Source organism: Nyctibius grandis, chromosome 4 (genome assembly GCF_013368605.1).
Source record: "Nyctibius grandis isolate bNycGra1 chromosome 4, bNycGra1.pri, whole genome shotgun sequence".
NCBI lineage: Eukaryota > Metazoa > Chordata > Aves > Nyctibiiformes > Nyctibiidae > Nyctibius > Nyctibius grandis.
The window spans coordinates 18,985,135-19,006,967 of NC_090661.1; the positions used below are offsets into that span (position 1 = coordinate 18,985,135).

Below are 21,833 nucleotides of genomic sequence, written 5' to 3' on the forward strand. Positions count from 1 at the left end.
TGAGATCAGTTACTAAGGATTACATGTAAAAAAACAAAAGGGAGTAAAGGGAAAATGCACATGACCACTACAAATATTAAAAGTAAATAAGATGAAGTCCTCACCAAAGAACCTATCAAAAATAATGGAACTATTCTCAGCATCATTCTTATTAGAAATCAGAGTGAAAGGGTCTTTCACTGAAAGTCCTGGGGATGGTTGAGATGATCAAGGCCAGACATAGGGCTGGCAGAATTTGCAGTAAATATCTGGCACTTCCCATTACAAATACATAAAATTGGCATTTGGGATCAACTTCTTACATTTCTTTAAAGGATTTAGATGAGATTGGGCTGTACTTACCTTAGACTGCCTGTGAAGTCAAAAGAGGGAGAGGTGGGGGCATTTCCAGAAGACAGTTGAGCTCTCAGGTAAGATGCATAGCAATTTTCAGTAACTACACAGAAAGTTTACAGTGCCTCAAGTCTTAATTTGTACTTATGCTTTTTGAGGTAGATGGGATGAACCCACCTACCTTACCCACCTACCCACTCGGTCCTCCTTGATTTCTTCACTCGTACCAATGGAAGACCTCACTGGACTGGATCCTTTGGAGGATCAGTAGTTAAATAATTTTCTTTCCAACACGGAGGATATTTTAAAAACAAGCCTTCACAGAAAGCAAGCTCGAGTGAAACAGGGATATCTGTAAACAGATGCATCAACCTACAGTTAGAGGAAGCCACTGGACAGACTCCCTTTGAATTAAAAAAAATCATTAAATTAAAGCCGGCGAGTATCAATTAAACTGCCTTAGAGACTACTGGTGAAAACTGGGTCTTCACACCTAGAGAAAAGTAAAGTGCATAAGAAATTACAACCTCTCTGCAGCTTCACGATCAAACCCTGCCCTACTTTTGACACAAAGCCAATTGCTTGGGCACACCGCTGATGGAGTTGCTTTCCAGAGAGAGGGATTGCTGTTGTCAAACAATTAAATGGATGTGAGAATGGTCTTGTACAAGGTAAACTGAGACTCCATGGTTGCCCTAAAGATACTGAATAATCAGATCCTTTGAAATGTAAAAACCAGAAAGATTTTCACAACTGATACCTTTGTCTTGGTGTCTTTGGAAAATTGTCACAGCTCTTTCTCCTAAAGGATGTTTGGGATGCCTGACAAAAGCGAGTGTAGCCGCTTCAGGTTTGCAAATAGCACGTTATATACTACTGCAGAAAGTCTTTATGAATGTAAATGTTACAAACATGTAAAAGAAACAAAGGCCTACCTTTATTCTTATCTTAGATGAGAAAAGAAATATAAACAAGGCCAAGAACATGTATTCGAGCACACGATTCTGTAGAAGAGTCAGGCACAGCCGTCAGACCACCCAGTGCTTGGTCTCCCCCTTATCTGCAAGACGATCCATCGAATTTGCCACATTATTTTCTTTTCTGGTTCATTACTAATCAGATAACTTTCGTGAGTGATATTTAGACAACTTTTTCATGTTTACATTGCAACTTTCTAATTGTTAAGCCAGTATGCTGAAACAAAATAGGTTCAGCATTCTTTTAAACAATTCCTTCTGTATTAGAGGGCATTTACAGTTCACAGTCTTTGTTTTCAGCTCGAGATTCTAGATACCAGAATAGATTGATATCGATACAGCACACCGTAGATAACACTAGAGGTCCAATTCCACAGCCAGGGGATCCACTCAGTGGAAAAGTTTGTAAAAGAACAGTGCCTCTCCCCAAATAAAAATCCAGACCACACCTTTAATTTTCTTTTCCTCCTTGCAAACACCAATAATTGGTAACAAAAGCCAAACAAAAATTTAGCTAAACTACGTCAAAGTAGTGTTGGGAACTGACCTTTCCAAGCCACAAACCAATAGCAAGTCAGAGTTCATCTCATAATGACAACCCAGACTCAGAGCACACCAGTGCCATGATAAAGTGTCCTAGGACTTGTTCACCTGACATGAGGCAGTATCTCTGGTAAATATTTATTTTAGCAATATGGGACAGTACTTCCTGGTGTGTTGCCTCAGAACTGTTCAGTACCATCCTCGCATGATAAGAAAAGAATGGCTACAGGCTGAAACCAGCTGAGCCCTGGCCCAACTGGCTCAGCTGAACATCGGTTCTCCTGGGGTTACCCTATTGAAGTGGATGCTGGTGTAAAGAATTCACGCAAAAGTAAGAAACAGTACTTGGAGCAATGCCACTGATTTTTCTTGAGTTACGCCAGGGAAATGTTTGACTTGCAGAGACTAGTCACCGACTGGAAGAGATGGCCTGGGGCTACAGATGAGGGCTTGACCGTGCACACGTGAGAAGCAGCCACACAGCAGCAGCTGCAGGATCATGGTCAAGTCAAGCATTTACAGGGAAGCTTTTCCTGGAAGAACCACCTGTGTTTAACTGCCAGTTCTGGTGGGGGGGTTGTGACGACAGCCTAAATAGGGACACACAGACTTTAGCTGCAGTCCGGCTTGCTCTGTGCAAGCAGTAATGCTTCTGTGTGCAGCAGCAGAGCCACTTAGCAAGAAGGGCCAGCTTGCAAGTGGGTCACTATATCTATTTGCTGCCAGTGTAACGCTTTCCTTAGATGGAGCAGCTTTCAGGCTGATATTTGTTCCTGTGCATTTGTGTGTGGGTGGGGGGAGATGTTTGAACTGTTGATTGTCTCTGAGCTGAGAAAGCTGGAAGTTCTCATTAAGGAGGCTTTGCCTTGCTGGCTGCATCTCAGTCAAATAGGACTCTGCACCTGCGAACAGAGGACCAAGGAGTTCACTTTAATATCCAGTATCGGAGCTGTAAATAGTATTGCACAGGCCAGTTAGATGTTGGACTGAGCGAGTACATGAAGTGCCAGGTGTAACTGGGAATGGAGAAGGAGCATGTGAAGTTTCACATTATCCTCTGTTCAAAAGTACTCTGGAGATGGGAATATGCCTTTGGTTCCAGCATTTCACTTGCCTGAAAAGCAAAATGCATGCCAAAAATGAACAGGGAAGTATACTTTAAAATCAATGCCATTTTCAGTTTCTGTGTAAAGTCTCATCATCACTAAAACACACAGGAGAACAAAAATCTAAGTACATCTGGTAAGATTAGATTGTGTTTTATGCCCTTCTCCCTCCTGAAGATAATGCAGAGATGGGAAAGGCTTCTGATCATGTTCTTGCTAAGCCATCGTACTGAGAATGATTGATTTGCAGGATTTACATGAGTGTGTATCTGACTGCTTACAGAGTCTGTTTACTCTTGATGACAAATGCACTCAAGAATGATTTCTTCCCCCTCAGGGAAATTCAAGGAGGAAAGAAAGGAATGTCTTTTTTTTGTCGCCGTTCCTTGCATTGTAAAAGCATGCATGCACTTGATTTGTATCAGTAAGAACATTTTCTGGGCTAATGTGAAATTTATACATGAGCCTCACTGTTAAGCAATTGCAACACATGCCTTCCAAGGGAGTTACATTGCACTGACAGTTAACCTAATTATTTGGAAATTCCTATCATTTATAATCAAGCAAACTGGTCCACTGACTAGTGCAGAGGCTGGGAATGGGAAAGTTAGGTTCAATTCAATGATCCTTACAGGTCCCTTCCAACCTGAGATATTCTCATTCTATGATTCTATAATTCATTACTTCAGCACAAACACCTTGTTGGATTTTTGTTGTCCATGTTTCCCAAAGATACCTGCAGTGCGCCTATTCCCACTGTGATCATTAGGTACACCCAGCATCTCTTTTATTGTTTATAAGGAAACAGAACACAAACAAAGGATGAAATTCACCTCCTCTGACTTCAGCTGTCTAAGCTGGCTACCCTGGCTCTCAAAATACCCAGTGCTGAGAAACTGATAACTTCGCAAGGGCTCTTATACCAGTCTTAGTCTGAGACAAATCATTCCAGAAAGGGGCTGGAGAACCGGTTAGCTAAAACAATCATCTGAGCTGAATCCTGCAGAGGCATAACATGGACTGCCCTATTGCATCACAGTGATGACCTAATAAGCATGGGACTCTCAGGTGAAAGTGGAGAAAAACATGTACCATTCAACTCCTATGTCCATTCAAAGTCAAGGATTCCCACAATCTTAATCAGTAACACCGTAATGAAACAGTACCCATAAAAGTAATCTGTCATCAGCTGAAATTGTTTATTATGAAAAAGAATTAAATAACTGAAGATTACTTGGGGCTCAATACCTGCAGCATTTTAAAATGGAAAGCTAAACGCTAATGTACTTCATATGTACTTGATCAGTTCAAAGGCATTCCCTTCAAAACAGTTCCCAAAAGCCTCCACACAGCAGGCTGCAGGACACTACACTCTAAGAAAGTCACAATCCTCAGTTCTCTTTCAGGTCACAAAAGACCAAATTGATCAAATAGCAGAAGCATCTGCCTTCCTTGCATACTCTGAAGGTATTGTTGGACCATTTTGATCCCTGTCCACATAAGATACTGTCAGCAGTACCACAGGACATGCTAGCTGGGAGTCAATTGTTTATAACACAAATCATAGTCATGTAAGCAGTAGTGAGACTGAACACCAGTCTCTCACCTGACACACAGCTCAGACTTCGATGTTGGCAAATAATAAAAAACCACCAGTGAGATAAGAACTCATGCTAAGGGTGCAAATATAGTGATTTTATGGTGTATATGTAAAACATGTTTTCACACTCCTGATGTAGTGCTCACTGTGCAGAAGGAAAAAAGTACCCTCCAGTGACCCATAGTCACAGCCAAAGTAGGTTCAGGACCACTGGGGAGAAGAACACAAATGTGCCCCTGAGCTGAGTCCTGCCTCTCTGACTGAACTGCAGCTGTGGAAGTGACTGCTGTTTCCCTTCTAAAGGAAATTAAATGATGCATGTGGTTATAGTTTTACAACATACGCTTTCTTCAGGTAGGACTTTTGAAAGGCATCAGCTGTCTCTGCAGTGTCTTGTAATAACCTTGGTTTATACACCACTACGGAATTAAAAATATTAGCCACCTTGCCTCATTAGCAGCATCACTGAAACAGGAGAACAAGTCCTCTTTGAAATGCAGTTTATTCTACAAACATTTAGAGTAAAATCTTTAGTTATTTTCCATAACTGCATATAATACCAGAAGGAAAAAGCACGAGAGAAGTACAGTCATTTGAAGGTTACTCTTTTACGGTTTTCTCTTTGAAGGTTACTATTTTCTAAACTACTCACTTGCTAGGGAAGCATTAAAAGGGAGCTGAAATATTTCCTTTAATTATGCTCATGTTTTCTCTTTGGGCATTTTGTTTCCACACATCCACATTCATCTACATGCACATATCTGAATTTGACTGTCTTATGCTCAGAGCAAACCAGTTCCACCTTCACTTCGTGACTCCTTTTTTCATGACAGCAAATGCATTTGTGTTCCATTTCGCTGGCCTCAAAGGAATACCTATAGAAATGAGATTTGCACATCAGTCTGCTACCTGTTGTCCTCCCAAACTGATCCATATTTGCTGCTCCAAATGGAGGTACTTCTAAGGAGCAGAGGAGCAAAATTTGCTATCTGTTTTTCTGCTTATTCATAACAGTTTTCCTCAGGCTGCTACTAGCCATGCAGGGCCAAATCCTGTGACACCAAGGGGGAAAACCCCAATAACTTCAGTGGATTTTGGACTAGGTCCATTCTGGCAAAACAGAAAGGAACAATTCATGCAGAGACCAAAGAGCAGGAAAAAAACTCCACTAAACACCAGAGCTGTTCAAAAACCACCTAAGGATATGTTTAAGAACAGGTAGTTAATAAATTTAGCTGATGTCTTTTCAAAGGGACCTATAGGCACTCCTGCCACACTAAAGACATTTAGTCACATTGCTAATGACTGCTGTTCTGCACACCCAGTTTTGCAAACAGGTCCTTTGAAACAGCAGGAAGGGAACAAACAGCTGCAGCCCATTGGCAACATGAACCCAGGAAGACCAGACATGGGGGAGGACAGAGAAAGATTTTCTACTTACACAGAATAGGTACTGCATGTCCCTTCACAAAAGGGCACTGGGACTGGAGCAGCTGACTTACAGTTGTCGTGGACGATATACTGCTCTTTCACACTGCGTTTGCATTTATGCGGCAGGTCGATACCTGTGTAGGAGAACACTTCTGTTAGATTTCTCCAGACTGGGGAGTAAATGTTTTGAAAATTATCTGCTAGGAAACCAAGGGCAAATTATCCTAGTAAAACTTTTCACAGTTCAAATACATAACCAAAAAAAAACAAATGAGAGTGCAAAGAGGCACTTATTCAGCAAAGCAATTTTCTGCTGGTCAAGGCACTTTTCTATTTGTGGACTAACTTAAATGAAGACTTATGTAAGTTCATGTAAAGATACTGTTGAACCAAGACCTAAAGGAGACATGAAGGTTTTGATTTTTTTTTTTAAATTGCTGTAAATGACATTTGTGACTCTATAACAACCTATGTTTTCTGGGTGGATGCTACAGAAAAAAAGACCCTTTTTTCCATGTAATTTCCAGATGGAAGAATACAGAGCATATATTCTATAAATTTTCTTACCAGAAGTACAGTTCAAACTAACAGTATTTCAGTTATTTAAAAACACAGAAAAGGAGATCAAAGAATTTTAGTGTCCGCATTGGAAGAATGAGGCAGATGTTTAGCCTCAGCTGTGAGTGGATTTTTAGCCTCAGCTGTGAAGTACAAAACAGTTCTGCTGCTGTAAGAACCATCTTCCAGTCTGTGGAAACTGCAGACTCTCAGTGCATGCACAAACAGGACTACAAGCAGGGGAGAACCTAACAGTATCGGAGTAGAGAATCAGTGATTTAACGCACTCACATGTCTTACAACAGCCATCTGAAGTCACATCAACTGTCCCCTGTATTGAAAGCAAACATAACCAGAACAGTTCAGATGCACGTCTTGGTAAGCAGCCTGTAGCAACGACAAGAGTTCAGGTATATTCCCTCATCTCTAACCAACACAGATTCCTCATCAGACCTATTTGTGTACCAATTATGTATAAAACTGCTTAAAAAAAAATCCAGCAAGGAAAGGAGTGAATTTTCTTAAAATTATATATCCTCTCACAAGCCAGGTAAGATGTCTTGTATCATATGCCTGACCTTATGCAGCTCCTATTGAAGCAGGCATGAAAAACTCAGCCCCAGAGAATGACAGCTACTCCTGGAATTGAACAGTCTGACTGTGCAGAACCTACCCCAAAGCTAATTCAAGGTTTTCAAATCTGCTGTGAAGCCCTACAACGATTCTGAAAGTTATTGGAAACCACTAATTGCTGAAAGCCAGGGCATGAATGACACCCCTTCCTCATTCATGTACCACTTCTTTGCTTAGTGATGCACCATCTATCAGAAGACACTGTGTTCATCAGTTCCCCCAGAGGTCCATGGTGAGTTACCATTTGCTCAACTGCATTTCATAACACTGGTGTTTCTCAAGTGATGAAAAATCCCACCTTGCTATTGCCCGAATACTCTTTTCTTTCAAGTTCTAGTGCTTATGCCACAAAAAGTAAAATGTGTGGGTTTTTTGCAAATAGTTTTGGTTTAGTTCCATGGGACATTCCCTTCAGGGCTGAAAAAGCACGTTTCCTTCAAACAAGAAAGATCAGTTCAGAAAGACCAAGAAATACTGAAGTGGCTCATTCAAAACAGTAAAGAAAACTCCCAGACCATTAGCAGGGCTCATTCTAGAAGGCTTTTTTTCTGGCTCTAAAATACTCTTACTGGGGACACAGTTTGATTCTTCAAATGGTAGGCAGACCTTTACTGTACTAGTCAAGGAAACTGTGCCTGCTGATTCAGTGCATGTGTACTGAGTACAGTTATCATACGGAACTTTTATAACTCTTTCCAACCTGAATAAAAACAGGGAAAAAAACCACAACCCAATATAGTATAGCAATAAAAATAGAATAATGAACAGTAACACAGTCAATGAACTGGCAGAGAGACCGCTTGTTCATATCACTCTGAAAGTGCTGAGATGTCTAGAACTCCACATCTGCAAATTAGGTGCCAAACTCACCCACTGCCTATGCACTGCTATCCCTTCTGTGGCCACCTACATGGAAAAAATCAAAAGGTGGTGGCAAAATGAGCATAGAGGTATGAACAGAAATGCCAAAAGGCAGGTGTGTCAATATATGTGGAATAAAATACACAAAAGGAAAATAATGCTTTTAAAGGATTTAAACAGGGGTTTTTTTTAACAGATGGAAGAAAATCAAAAAGTGTGAAAGAGGAGAAAAGTCTGCATAATAGAGATTAATTGATAAATGCAAAGCCTCCTCATGGAAACATAAAATTGTATATTGGCACAGGAGAAGCTAGCTTGCAAGATAAATTATCAAAGAATAAAAGGATGAAATAGAAAAGGTGCAGAACACAAGAGCTACCAAGAGAAGCAATAGCATGTAAGACTAGTCACTGGTTGAGACAGCTTCATTAACCACTCACAGGAGTAGCAGGCTGTAGCAAAACCAAAGAGCTAGCCTGAAGCTCAGCCCATCTCTACACAACGCTATGCTCACAAGACATGATGTATTACCTGAGTGGGTTACCAAGTCACACTACACTATGGCAGCTATGCCACTTTTGATTTCTGCCTCAGCAAATTCAGAACTAGTGGTAATACAGCTGTATCAGCTCGCTCACACTATTTAGCCCTGTATCTCCAGGACAAGATAATGACACTGTTTCCAGATCAGAGCAGTATGAGGTGAAGCCAGCTCAAGTATCTCTGCAAGAGCAGTATTACACAATGTCACCATCTTCTCCAAATTCTTTCTCTCTGTTGCATGTCAGGAGGAGGGGAGGTAACATGATTTCCATTCCTGCCAGAGATGCATAGTTTTCAACACAGTGGTGCCTGTCGGATACACACAGCAGAGAGCAGCTGTATAAACATCTACATTTACTTTGGAAATACAGACATTTTTAAATCTCCTAGAGGTCTTCCAGCCTCAAAATGTATGACACTGGTTCAAAAAATGCTGAAGTCTTTTTGATAATTCAGCCTTGTGTGTAGAGCAAGGGAGTGCTTACCTCAATGGTCACATTGCCAAATGGAAAATTTGCCACACATGCCACTTGCTGGCACTGGCTGCAGCACTGACCCTCCTCTTCCACATAGCGGAAACCCTGTGGGAATAAAGTTTCCATTTAGCCATGTTACCTGATGTCTGGTTCATGAAGTACCTTTGGATCAAAGTCACACTGGAGATGGCAGAGGAAATGAGCCAAACTTCTGGTTCCATTTCTGTTGTCTTTAGAAACCTGTTGGAACCACTTTAACCCTGACAATCAAAGCTGACAATTTCTTTCCCTTACTGAATAGTGACTTCTGGGCACTTCAGTTATCACGAAGACCCTGTCATTGGCTATTCTTCTTCAGGCTAACACACAAGCCAGGCAAAATAAATTAATTCAGCCTATGATTACTTGCACAATCTACCACCACTGCTTGGTCTGATATGATTATCCACAAGAATTGCTGCTGTCAGATGTGAAGATCATGCATCAGTTATTTCCTCCCCTGTGTTTTAGGTATCCATTTGTCTCTTGGTGGGTGTGGGTATGGATGGCTTCAGGATAAAGGATAATAGTTTTATCCATTTTTAGGATTGGTGGTAGGTCTGGCAAGAATGGAAAAGAAACCACTCTTTGCTTACATTCAGTAATAGACTGAACAGTTTGTGTGCAGACTCTCAGCTCACGAATACCGAGAAGTGTCTGGAAACATATAAAACACTGTGCAGTTTCTTTACAATCTCAATTTTTGAGTTGACAAAGGGCAACACCAACAGATCGGCACAAACGTTGTCTTTCAGCAGTCAAACTTATCTTTAACAGGTTTGCAATCATTCTCCTTCAGGGCATCTTTCCAAGGGTGACCTCTTAAATTTGCTAGAGCAAAAATAACCAGCACCCTAAAAAGGACTTTACAAAAAATCTAATAGAAGATTATATCCTGCTATCTTTCAGTGAGGAAGCAGTTATACTACCCCAGTTTTACAGCACATCCCCTCAACAGCCATTGTTCATGGTTGGGGAGGCTGACCATGCATCTCTGACCTGCTGACAAGTGGTTTGGCACTTCACCGGAACACACTGGATGCGGTTGGTCTGTGTCACAACATCCTGCTCATCCGTGCACACACAGTCCTCACAAGAGCTTTTAGGCACCATTGCCCCAGGCTGGAAATACAGAGGAGAGAGAAGACAGGCCATGGGAAGAATTCAGTGCATTCTAGAATAAACATACGTTCCCTGGACTACCAAAAATGAATGCTTATGCTTGGGATTTATTTTTGGAAGAACTTCCTGAAATGAATGCCTCCAGATCTCTAAAAACTCACACTGTCAGTACCACAAAATGAACACAAGGCTGACTCTCCCAAGTGCATCAATCGTAATAAATGAATTACTACATTATCTCATAAATTCCATGCATCTATTTTTGCTCAGTTTGACCTAGTAATTAATCTTACAACATCTGATGATATTTAAAATTTGTATTCAATCACAATTCTGACTTCTTGACTCTAAAACATAGGTAAGATCTCATGTAGCAAGCAAGATACTGGTCTCTAGTGTTACCTATTCAGTAACATTTCCCAAAATACATTAAGACTACTGGAAGAGAAAATGACAGGTCATTCTAATCCCTGCTTTTTTATGTGAGTGTTACCAATAACAACTTCAGAAAATTCTCACTCAGGCAGCATTAACCTATGGGAAGAAGTGTGTGGAAGAAGACCTACCTTAAATTCAACTCCTTTCAGAAACACATACACCTTTTGGTACTGTAAGAAAAAATAAAATGAAATGGATGCACTAGGAATAATGTAACAGTTACTATACTCACCTCTGAACTGTGAGTGATTTAGAGGAGACAAAGAGTAGAACTGAGCTTATTCACTAGCCTGAATAGCCTGCACAAAAGGGGGAAAATGGTATCTAGTACATGGTGCTAATTATTATTCAGAAGCCCACATGTAACATCTGTTCAGATGTTATGCATGAAGTGGGGGATAATTCTATATCCTGGTATTTTCAATACGGAAAAATCTATTTATCTCATGTTTTTTTACCCATACTTGAAATTATTAGTTTTTCTTTATTGTTAACCACCTTGCTGGTAAGAGAGCCAATGGGAAGCTTGATCGGGTATGTGAAACTGGAAATATAACTTGGCAGCAGAGCTTCTGGATGAGTTCAATGTAACCAACATTCAGTATCTGATCAATAACTTACACTCACTGAATACTAGCTACAGAGAACCTGCTACTCCACCTCCAAAAAAAAAGTACCAATGGTAAAGGCTGAGAGGTAAGGAGAGAGGCTACTGCTTGTGACTTTGACTCATTTAGAAAAAATGAAATAGTTCAATGAATAAATAAAACACCTTAAGGAAACATGGTACTTACTACAGGAGAAGATAGGACAACAACCATCCTCAGATATAGCAACCACTGGTTGGAAGCCTAAGTCACATCCTGTTTTGTTGATAATGCAGGTTTTTATATCACATTCTGCAATAGACAACAGAGATAAAGTAAGCCAAAGCATCCCATCCAGTAGTGTTACTTGCAGACAAAGCCTGAACATCCAAGAAATTGGGTAGAAATATAAGGTTCTTGAACCACACATTTTTGGAGTTTGGGACATGTGAAGTATCTCTAAGCTTGCTCTACTGTAAAGTTCTTCCCTGGGCATATACTTCTGGCCCTTTTTCCTGCTTCTCTTCCCCTACTGGATGTCATCTCTAAAAAAGTAAACAGATCTCAGAGAAATGACAGAGAAACAAGCTGGGGTAAAGGTAAATGAGTCAGAGAGTGACAAAAATGAAGAGGCAGTGGATGAGAGCCGAAGATGTAAAGGTTCGGACATGCAATACAAAGCACCCTGGCAGTGCCCACTACTCCCTCAAGGCATCCAAGGAGCCTAACGGACCTCTGCCTGGCAGCATGAAGGGATGAGGAAACGAAAAATATCCCACCATCATTGCTAGAATCCTCTGTTCTGCATCTTCCTATAAGTGCTGGGAATGGCCAGGGTTAGGAGCAGGCTGATGAGGAGGTCCTGTGCTACGGTGGGTGTTTGGGACTGGCAGGATGTAAATGGAAAGCTGAAGGCAAACACATATCAAGAACCTCCACAGGAGGCCTTGCGGGAGCCTGGAAGATGAGCACATTCTCCCTTACTGGATGGATCTCTGTGCAACGATCACCCTCTCATCTCACAAGGGACAAGAGCCAGAGGATCCTACAAAGCACCTGGTGGTCCCAACAATCCGTGGGGAATTTTCCAATGTAAGTATCTGGTGAGTCATGGTACTAGTTCAGAATACAAGCTGGACAAGAAGAGGTCTCTTCTGATAGCAAGAGCTTCTGGCATGTAGATGGAAGAAATGACCACTCCGGTGTGTTTATTTGAATCTGGTACCTGTGGGGTACCAGATCTCACTTTAAGTTTGCTGCTAAAGGCAAATAATGCCGCATTATGACATCTGAGTTATGTACTCACCACAGACTGTCTCTGTGCAGCATGCGTCTTCCAGACGTGTTTTTATTTTGCGTACAAAGCCCTCTTTAGTGCAGTTCATAGGTGGAGATTTAGCACAAGGGCGGGGGAAGCAAGAGATATTCAAGGTCGCTTCATCACAAGCACAGTATTGACAGTTGTGCTCCCAAGCCTCTCTAGGCTGTGAAAACAATAGGGATAGTAGTTCAGAGAGCAAAAACTAGAAGCAGCATTAATGAATGCCTGCTGCAAGACAGTGTAGGGCTGGATTGCCCTAATTTATCACATAGGAAAATCAGAGTTCAAATCCCAGAGGGAGGAGAAGGGAACAGTAAGAAAAAATGCTATTATCTGCCACCTTCCTTTGCAGGTTTCTGTGTTTCCAGAAGGGAAGCCTGGTAGTTCTACCAGGAAACAGTTATTCCCACAAACTGCTATTTCTGCTTCTGTACATCAAGTGATTAATAAAGTTCTGGAGTTAATAAAAACTGCTGTTTTCTTCCCCACTGTCATTGCAGTTCACTGGTATTTAAGCTTAGAATAAAAAGAAGAAACACATGCAGTCATTTTTACAGGAGGTCACAGCACCCAGCTATAGCATAAAGACAGTATTTTCCTTTTTCTTACCTTTTTCACTGACCCATCTTGTGCAATGCAACCTATAAAATGAATTACAGATTCCTTTAATGATAACTGAACCAGGGAAAACAACAGAAGCAGGAAGACAGGAATAGGAAGGAAGGTCTTGAAATCTGAGAAACTATCACAAAAAGAAAGAGAGATCCAGAGTGCAAAGTCACAGGTTGTGTACCCAAAATATCTTAAAGATCCTCCTCTTTGATCTTTTGAAAGTTGCACTTTCTGCATAAGAGCAGGCAGAAACTGCCAATCTGAAACTTTTCCAACCTAACAAGAAAGGGTCACTATCAAGGTCTCCCCCATTTCCTCTGCACCCAGAACATCCCCCCTAATGTGCACTTCTAGTCAGGGTCTTAACCCCTCTTCCCCTCCCATCATTTACATTATTTCTTACCACAGACAGAAACACAAATGCCATCATGATCATTCAGCAGAATTTTTCCATCAGGACAGTAGCATCCCTCAACAAATACTGGTTGTGTTATTTTGGATAGGAGAGGGTGGTCCGTAACTTCTCTGCACAATTAGAATATAAGCAGGAATGAATGAGAGGCAAAATGTGCCCCAGGACAATCAGACACCTAAATCCCAGAGGAATGTGAACGTCCAGCTTTCTTCGGCAATTTTCAACTTGAAAAGTGCTTTAGGAAAAGACCCACCTGCTAAAGCAAGTGCTTCTTTTTGCTTTCCCACATGGCTTGTATATCTGATCCTGAGCACAGCTGGCCTCTGTGGAGCATTAAAACTCACAGGTTAGAAAGCCCAGACCCATGCGTACCCTTCGATGCACAACCGACGAACTGCACACGCTAACGCAGCACGCCCCACGGGTCCACACAGCCCGGGCTCCTGCCCAGCGAGGACGTCCCTGCAGCTTCAGCAAGAAGGGATGAATGGATTCAGCAAAGCGCTTGCGGCAGTATTAGTAGTGCTTACCCCTGAATCACTGGGTCCCCCTGAGCAGGGCAAAGCACGAAGAGAGCAGCTGTGTGTTGCCATCTAGCGATGAAGCTCTAGGTAACACACAGGGCTCCTCCGCTGAGCTGCTCAGGAGAGATTATGTCCTGTTTCCCACTTATTTTGCACCAGTTCTGGACTGGAACAACCTCTTTGATCTGTTCCTGATTTTCCCCAGGTCCAGAGCAGCTCAGGAAAGACTGAAGCCTGATGATGTGGAGAAACACAAACAGGCGTGTAGGTAATGAAACAACAGACCAGAGTTGCTTCCCCACCAGCAGGTCTTTCCCAGGCTTACCGCACTGCCTGTTCGTCTGCCTCCTCCAGTCCACACAGACCCCGTGGAGCCCGCACAAGGCTGCGTATGTCTGCATGCTCTGGCACTCAGTGCTGGGGTGCCGTTTTGAGCACCCACTGGCCACACACGCCTCATAGTAGGGCTGTGGGGGGACCACGCTGTGGCACTCGGTCAGGTTCCTTTGCAAAGCAAGGAGACAGACATGGCATTTCACTTCCTTAGGCTACTTCCAAGCAAGAATTCAACTCAGAACCAAACCCATCCTCACCCAGAGAAAGCCTCAGGGTAAAGATACAACTACAAATTGCTCTGATAGGCAATATGCCCACACAGCTTAATTAAGAATAAGCTTTACCTCCCATTTTTTACAATGCTTTGAAAGGAAGCAATTTTATGTTTGACTGATACCTGCAAAGAAAAGTTTCCTGCACAGCTCACAGCTATAATTCTATATGCTGACATTTTTATGTCGGCATGTTTGACAATACTGTTTTAAACCACAAAATTATTTTAAAACCAGACGCACACATTTGCCTACTATATTCTGACTGTGTTCCTTTTCATCCAGAGCTTTCAGATACTGAATTATAGCTAGTTCCTGGCTGGCTTCTCCAGAACTGACAGGCAGAGGAAGTGCCAAGTAGCAGACACTATTAAGGGAGGACAGATTTTGATGAGTTGAAAAACATCTGCCAAACTCAGGAACATTCACACATCAGTTCACTGCTCAGTTTTTCAAGGTATGATAGACTTCATATTTTCATTATGTCCTATAAGCAGTTTACCCAAGTCACGTAGTGAAGCACAAAATTATCTTGGGGACTTATTTTTCTGGAACTTTTGGGAGTTGTCTTACCAGATGATTTTACACAGATTGGAAGGCTCACAGTGCTGATGATATTCAATCTCAGCTCGTTCTGAGACACCTGGATTACAGTATTTGTTGGTAGGATCTGCAACTTTCCAGTCTAATGCCATCTCTTTGAAGGACTCAATAACCTCACCATTCCTCTTCATAGCATCATCAGACTTCTGGTTGGTGCAGGTACCTGGTAGCAATATAAAAGCAAAGTGATAGTTCGAGGACAGTTGATGCTGATGAAACTGCTTTTAGAGAAATCCTGGAGGGAAGTTCTGCTCCTTGTGGGAAACTAACAATACACGGGGTCCTCGATGAATTCACAAGAACTTTTTGTAGAAAAAGCAGGCTAGAAGAAAGAGTTTGCAAGTTACTCATGAAAACCAGAGTTGACGTGTTGGTTGGTGCATTTCTCCTGGTGACTAAAGCAACAGAGATGGCTCTGTCTAGCACAGGACTCTCCAGATTTTGTACACTCCCATATTGAGTAGATAGGATCAAGAGGAGGGCTTAGAAAGACTATCTCCATCCATGAACACTGTGAACACAATGAAAGGAAGTGACTTAAAACTCTGTCTCCTGTCAGTGTCTTTCCACAAAATAGAGATAAATTTGTTAAAACTTGTGAGAAGTAGAAATCAGTGGAGTTGTAACCATTTAGGATGTTTACAAGGGGATGAGAGAAAGAAGAAGGAAAATTTATTGCATTCATTACTGTCAGCTGATGAGGACACTCACCACACAGTCCCATGGTATTGTTATAAAACTTTCCGAAAGGGAGTTTTATGTAAAATGCAAGTCGACTGTAGGAGACATAAACTTCTAATTCAGGTATTTCAACTATGACGTAAAGGCCAGAACTGGTTATCCTGATACCATTCTTGAAAATGTCTGGAACAACTTTCTTATCATTAAACAAAATCTAAAAAGAAGAGAAACAAAAGGTCTCTATGGACATCCTTCTGTTGAGTAAGGTATACGGTTTGTGCAACTGGAAAGTAGAGCAGCACAAATTCAGACCTCAGGTGCACCAAAGGAATTCTGTGAAAGGCAGTCATTTAACCAGTTCTCTATGATTCCTTTTTAATATGTTGTAATTTATATTTGAATACTCATGTCAGGAAGAAAACCACAACTTTCTATTATGTGATCATTTCCCAAGTTTTTAGAATATACAAATTTTTGTTGACACAAAGGAAAAAAGAGAGAGAGAAAGCAATGTAATTGCATTTCCTATTCATTCCATTTTTTACCAGCTTCATCCTTTGTTGTGACAGGACATTTGGCAGTACAGTAATATAACTACAGCAAAATAATATTGAGAGTTCATTTTAACACAATACTTTACCAAGTTTGTTTCTTTTCCATGTTCCATTGCTTGTGTCAGAATAACAACAGAGTTGGAGTGAAAAATGAGAAGGGACATTGAACAAATTGCTCCATCAATGGCACCACAGTAGTAGTTGTCTATGTGAATCCCGAAGTTGTGAGAGTCAGGATGAATTGACTTCACAAGGATATAGGTGCAGTTTTCTTTAAAATGATAATATGTTCCATCAAAAGTCACGTAATGCTCATTTCCCCATCCACTGCAAATACCTGGAAGACAGGGTGACAGACTTCAGGTTTGTCTTTTGAGCTTCCTGTAAGTACAAGCTGGTTTTAACTCTTTTACTCACTTTCAGTGAGAGCTGAAATAACCAGTTTGATAAAGAAAAACTAGCTTAGCAAGGACACTCTTACCTGCTCTTAACAGCCAATGTTTTAGATGGGACTTCTGTTCCATTACACTATATAGATGTTGATCACATAGACTTATCTTTCTTGAGGCCCAGCTGAACATAACATAAGTTCCAGGAATTCTGCTGTACTACTTACATTGACACTCAAAGACTTCACAGCAACCAGTTTCATCATAGTGTTTCGTGAATGGGAAACCATTGACACAGAGTTTCAGTTGCTGAGGAGGGCAAGTCATGCTGGACAGTTTAATATTGTTTCCTTCTCCCAGGCAAGTGGCAATCTGGCAGTTTCCAAAGTTCCATGTTTCATTAAACTATTGACGGATCGAAAAAGAAGAGGAGAGGCACATATCAAAGTAATGTAACAAAATTTTTAAAATCACGCACAGCAACAACGCTCCATTCAGTTAATTGTCTAGCATGGCATTATTTGCTATCTACTCTTTCTCTGGAAACAGGCAAAATGAAACATATAGCTATCAACAGAGTCTTGATAACTACTTCTATTCTACAACAATTTGTATAGGACTCAATATTAAGGTCCTGACCACTTCTGATGATGGGACACTGTCAGATGTGGTTCATCTTGTGTAGCCTTTGTTCAGCTTGTGTAGCTCTGCCCACGTACAATCATTTAGATGTTTCATGTGAACAGAATAATCTTCAACTTATTCCCTCAGTTATATGTGGGCTTCTGGTACACTTCTAAATCATCTAATTCAGCCACACCTACAGTCCAGCTGTAATGGTGGTAACCAGCATCACAGGAGAACACCAAATCTTGGCTGCAGGCAATGCTGTAGCTGAAGAAACACTTCTTTCAAGTCTCTCACCTTTCTGGGAGGAATGAGCTCGAGACAATCACTCACAGGAGTCCCCATGGAAGCAGGAATTTGGCTTGTTGCACTGGGAGCAGCTTTTGGTGGACAGGATTTGGAGTCTGGATCACAGATCTTGAGGGCCTCAGTACGACCAATTTTACACTCTACCCATATTAATTCAATCTGACACGATGTATTGCAAATGGAGTAAGCACAATGACCTGGTATGTTCACAGGCACAGAAACATTTTCTCCTGCAAGGCCAAAACCCGACTGTTAACACTGGACTGTGCATGAAACTGGTAAATCTCAAGGCCTACACATCACAGACTGGCCACGTACTCAGCCCTGCATTTAACTAGCTGGGTCTGCCTGTACCCGATGGCCATGTTCAGGTGTGTCTGCCTGTCTGCAACTCCTTGAATTCAATGACTGAACCGGAGCTCAATTCATTCAAATGGCAAAGGCTGAGGGAGGGCCACAGGCGGCTAATCTGAAATTCTGCTCTTAAGTACATTAGTGGGAACTGAAAATGAGTACCAGAGAAGAGAATACTGAATATATCTGGTCTTCACAAAGACGAGGAGATATGTCGTTCAGGAGCGACTAAGAGATGAAGAAGAGTCTTCCCTCCTCTGTTTTTGGAATATGACTGTGGATTACAAGCTCATGTTCAGCAGTTTGGTATTCAGGGTTTGTGCTGGAGTCCACTGAAGTTAGCATCTGCTATAAGCTTCCTTACACTAGGGATATCCAAACCAGAGCAAAGTTAGAGGATAGGGGAGAGCTGTAGTTCTGAAAGCGTTATTTAGATTTCAAAGATGTAACTACTTGTGGTAATGTGTAACTGCAACAGGCTGAATAAGCACTTGCTGAAGCACGTCTATCTGACAGTACCTCTTCCCACATCAATGGTGCAGAAAAAAAATTTGCTTGTTTTCTCACCCATTTGTATCAATTGTCCATTGTCATTGCAGAAGCAGGGAGAGGCTACCATTGATGATGGAGCTGCAGATGTTACAGGTTGCATATGTGGTTCTGCAGGAAATGAAATCAATTAATACTCAAATTCTTTGCTACTCTACTTTCAAGCCCTATGGCATCTGTTACATTCTCTACAAACCACAAAAAGAGGAAAAAAAATAATAATTTTTATACTCCCACCACATTCTGTACAGGTATACACTAAAACAATCCTCTCTGTATTTATATACACTCTCTCTATTACACTGTATGCTACTAGAATAATACACGCACATTCCCCCTTGTAGTTAGCTTTTTTTCTGTATAGAATGCAATAAACCACCCTTCTACTGTCGCTTATTCATTCCAATTTAAGGTTTCTTTGAACTTTCTAATCCTGCAGGACTTCACCTGACTTTTGAGACGTGATTTCCAGTGGCACTCCATTTTGCCTTTTAATGCCTTGCTGCAAAGAATCTGTTGGTTTAAATACAGACAGATCATTTAGACATTTTACTATGCTACCTACACTCTGCTTTCGATTGTCCTTGCTTTCCTAGCTCGTACTCCATTATACTTCTTATTCCACTTGTAAACATGTTTAATAAATACCAAACACACGGGCTCACCATCAAGTCTTTAGTTCTTCCACTCACTTGGGTGAAGAAGCTAACTTTTAATTTTCCTTGTCCCCTTTGTATAATTTGCTACCAGGATAACACACATTTTTTTAGCCACTTATTTTTCTTTGCTATAATCATGTCGCAAAATTCCACCTTTTCTTTATTTCTTTTTACTTCCTATTTTCTGTTCATTCACATCCCCTCCACCCTGCAACTTCTCTTTTGGAAAGGAAGTAAACCACCAGGCAGCTTTATTTTCTTGCTCCAGTGACCCATTTCAGACTGACTTATTCCAATGCAGAAAACAGTACAGTAAAAACCATAGTGTGATATACTCAATGAGAAGGAAAAAAACAAGGTTTAGAAGCATGAAATATTGAGACTAACACCAGAGGGTCAACTGTGGTATGCCCAAGTTTGTTCTAAAAGCTGTACTGAAAAATAGCCAAATCTCTCTATTCTCTCTTTACCTCAATGACAGTAAGAATCTATAAAAATTACGCTTTTGGTCCCCACCATGAGACCCACAAGCTCTGACCTCTCATTCCTGAACCTTCAACTGCCTTAAGTTCTGTGCTTATCCTAGACATGCAGTAGAAGACTTTTTCCAAGATGGAGGAATCTTATTACCATTACAGACATTCATAAAATCACCACCAAACCTCTTATAAATCTAGTACCTTGTGCTGGTGTGGATGGTGTTCTGCAAGGGATGAGTATTTTAATGATCTCTCCGTTAGGGCCGCAGACAGCATCACCACACTCCGTCCCATATACTTGGCTGTATACAGTTTCATTTAAGGTGTAGGTCTTTCCATTGTAGCAGCAAAGGCAATCTGAGGCATCAAAAGAGCAAATGCCATGTTAACAGGGGACACTTGTAATATAAATACAAATTAAAAGAAAACTAAACTCTGGATTTACCCTTCTGTAGCTCATATCATCAAACATGTATTACCTGGCTGAAAAACTTTCTCAGTTTCTACTTGAGAAGTTGCACTGGGAGTCTACCTCATTTATTTAAAGTGGGTTGGATTTTTGTTGTTGCTGGTGTTTCTTGGAGTCAGCTTGCATAGAGGAATTACTGGTTGGTGAAAGCATCAGAACTGGCACTGTCCTCACCCAGCATGGAGCACAGGTGCATTCCCTCTTGGTAGGGAACATGATAGGATTACTGCCTTGTTGAGTGATAAAACACTGTCTCAGAAGGTGTTGCACAGCCATTTCCATCCACTAATGAGGAATATGCAGTGATAAACAATTTCATTTAAATATATGAGAAGCTCTCCAGGTTTGAGAATGTACATTCAGGTACTCAAGGGAATATATCTATTACTGTAACAAAATCAGCAAAACTGAAGATGTGTTGCCTACTGGGTCACCCTGCATTTTGGGATGTGGTTTCTCCCAGATATGGGAATGAACTGATACCATACCTTAAGCAACTGTGTCCTTTAGGCACACAAGTATGCCTCTCATAAGCTAGCTGTCTAGACTTATTATGAAATTAGTGGACAGGAAATAGCACTGCTACAAGATTTGCCCTGTTTTAAAAATGCTGATTGAAACAGGTACCATGAATGGCCTACTTTAGGCTACTTTCTGTCTGTCTTCACTGACTACCAAGGAAGCGTAAAAATGGAGAAGTGGTATTTACCTAGATGAGATGAATCCCACATTTCACGTCTCTCTCCTTCCTCCCTATGATTATCCTTTAGACAGTTCTTCAGGTCAAAGGCTGCGCTTTGCTTATCAAAGTGTATCTGTACTGCTGTGCATCCACCTATTGAACTAGCTAGCTGCAGTCCTATTACCAATACACCTGCAGTAGCATGTGATGTTGGGTTGTTTCAGTCCTATCATCACTCAATGAATGATGAGGGTGGTGAAAATTTACCTTTGGAGTCTTCAGTACATAGTTTCTCTTCAGGATTGCTGAAGTTAAAGGGAAAAAGAGAAGACTTGGTTTATAGACTTGAACCAGTATGTGGAATAACAATGTCTGAAATGGTATCTACTTTTACATAAAAGCCTACTGGAGGATTTAATGATAATTGCCACTGCCTATGATACAAATCAAACATTGCCTAGCTTGTCCTTTCCAGTCCTATTCTACCTCTCTCACTATCAACTAACCTACCATGAAGTGCAGTTGAGGAGGGAGACGCACTCCCTGCTCTCCTCATCAAAATATGGCTTGTCAGGACTACACTCCGGGTAACAGCCTGGAAAGTTAGTAAACAAAACATTCTTAGTCTGCTTACATAGATCCAGGGAAAACACATAAATACTTCCATCAGATGCAGATTTGATCCCAAAATGAATGTGATCCCAGTATGAATGTTCTTTACACTGCCACTTATTTTCCCACGTCCTCTTTT

General features: G+C 41.2%; 1 protein-coding gene across 1 annotated transcript in view; it reads right to left on the bottom strand.

Moving 5' to 3' along the window:
- Nucleotides 1-5,250: 5,250 nt before the first annotated feature.
- LOC137663165 (mucin-5B-like) overlaps nt 5,251-21,833 on the bottom strand; it is a 45,971-nt gene continuing 29,388 nt past the window's right edge. The window contains 24 exon segments of the mRNA XM_068400075.1: nt 5,251-5,434; nt 6,001-6,124; nt 6,840-6,872; nt 7,745-7,859; nt 7,861-7,881; nt 9,071-9,166; nt 10,100-10,222; nt 10,789-10,803; nt 10,805-10,830; nt 11,455-11,559; nt 12,554-12,731; nt 13,178-13,209; nt 13,584-13,705; nt 13,849-13,918; nt 14,445-14,623; nt 15,301-15,493; nt 16,042-16,225; nt 16,652-16,902; nt 17,182-17,359; nt 17,879-18,120; nt 18,812-18,904; nt 20,133-20,288; nt 21,350-21,387; nt 21,593-21,677. Coding sequence (XP_068256176.1) covers nt 5,251-5,434; nt 6,001-6,124; nt 6,840-6,872; nt 7,745-7,859; nt 7,861-7,881; nt 9,071-9,166; nt 10,100-10,222; nt 10,789-10,803; nt 10,805-10,830; nt 11,455-11,559; nt 12,554-12,731; nt 13,178-13,209; nt 13,584-13,705; nt 13,849-13,918; nt 14,445-14,623; nt 15,301-15,493; nt 16,042-16,225; nt 16,652-16,902; nt 17,182-17,359; nt 17,879-18,120; nt 18,812-18,904; nt 20,133-20,288; nt 21,350-21,387; nt 21,593-21,677 — 2,843 coding nt within the window.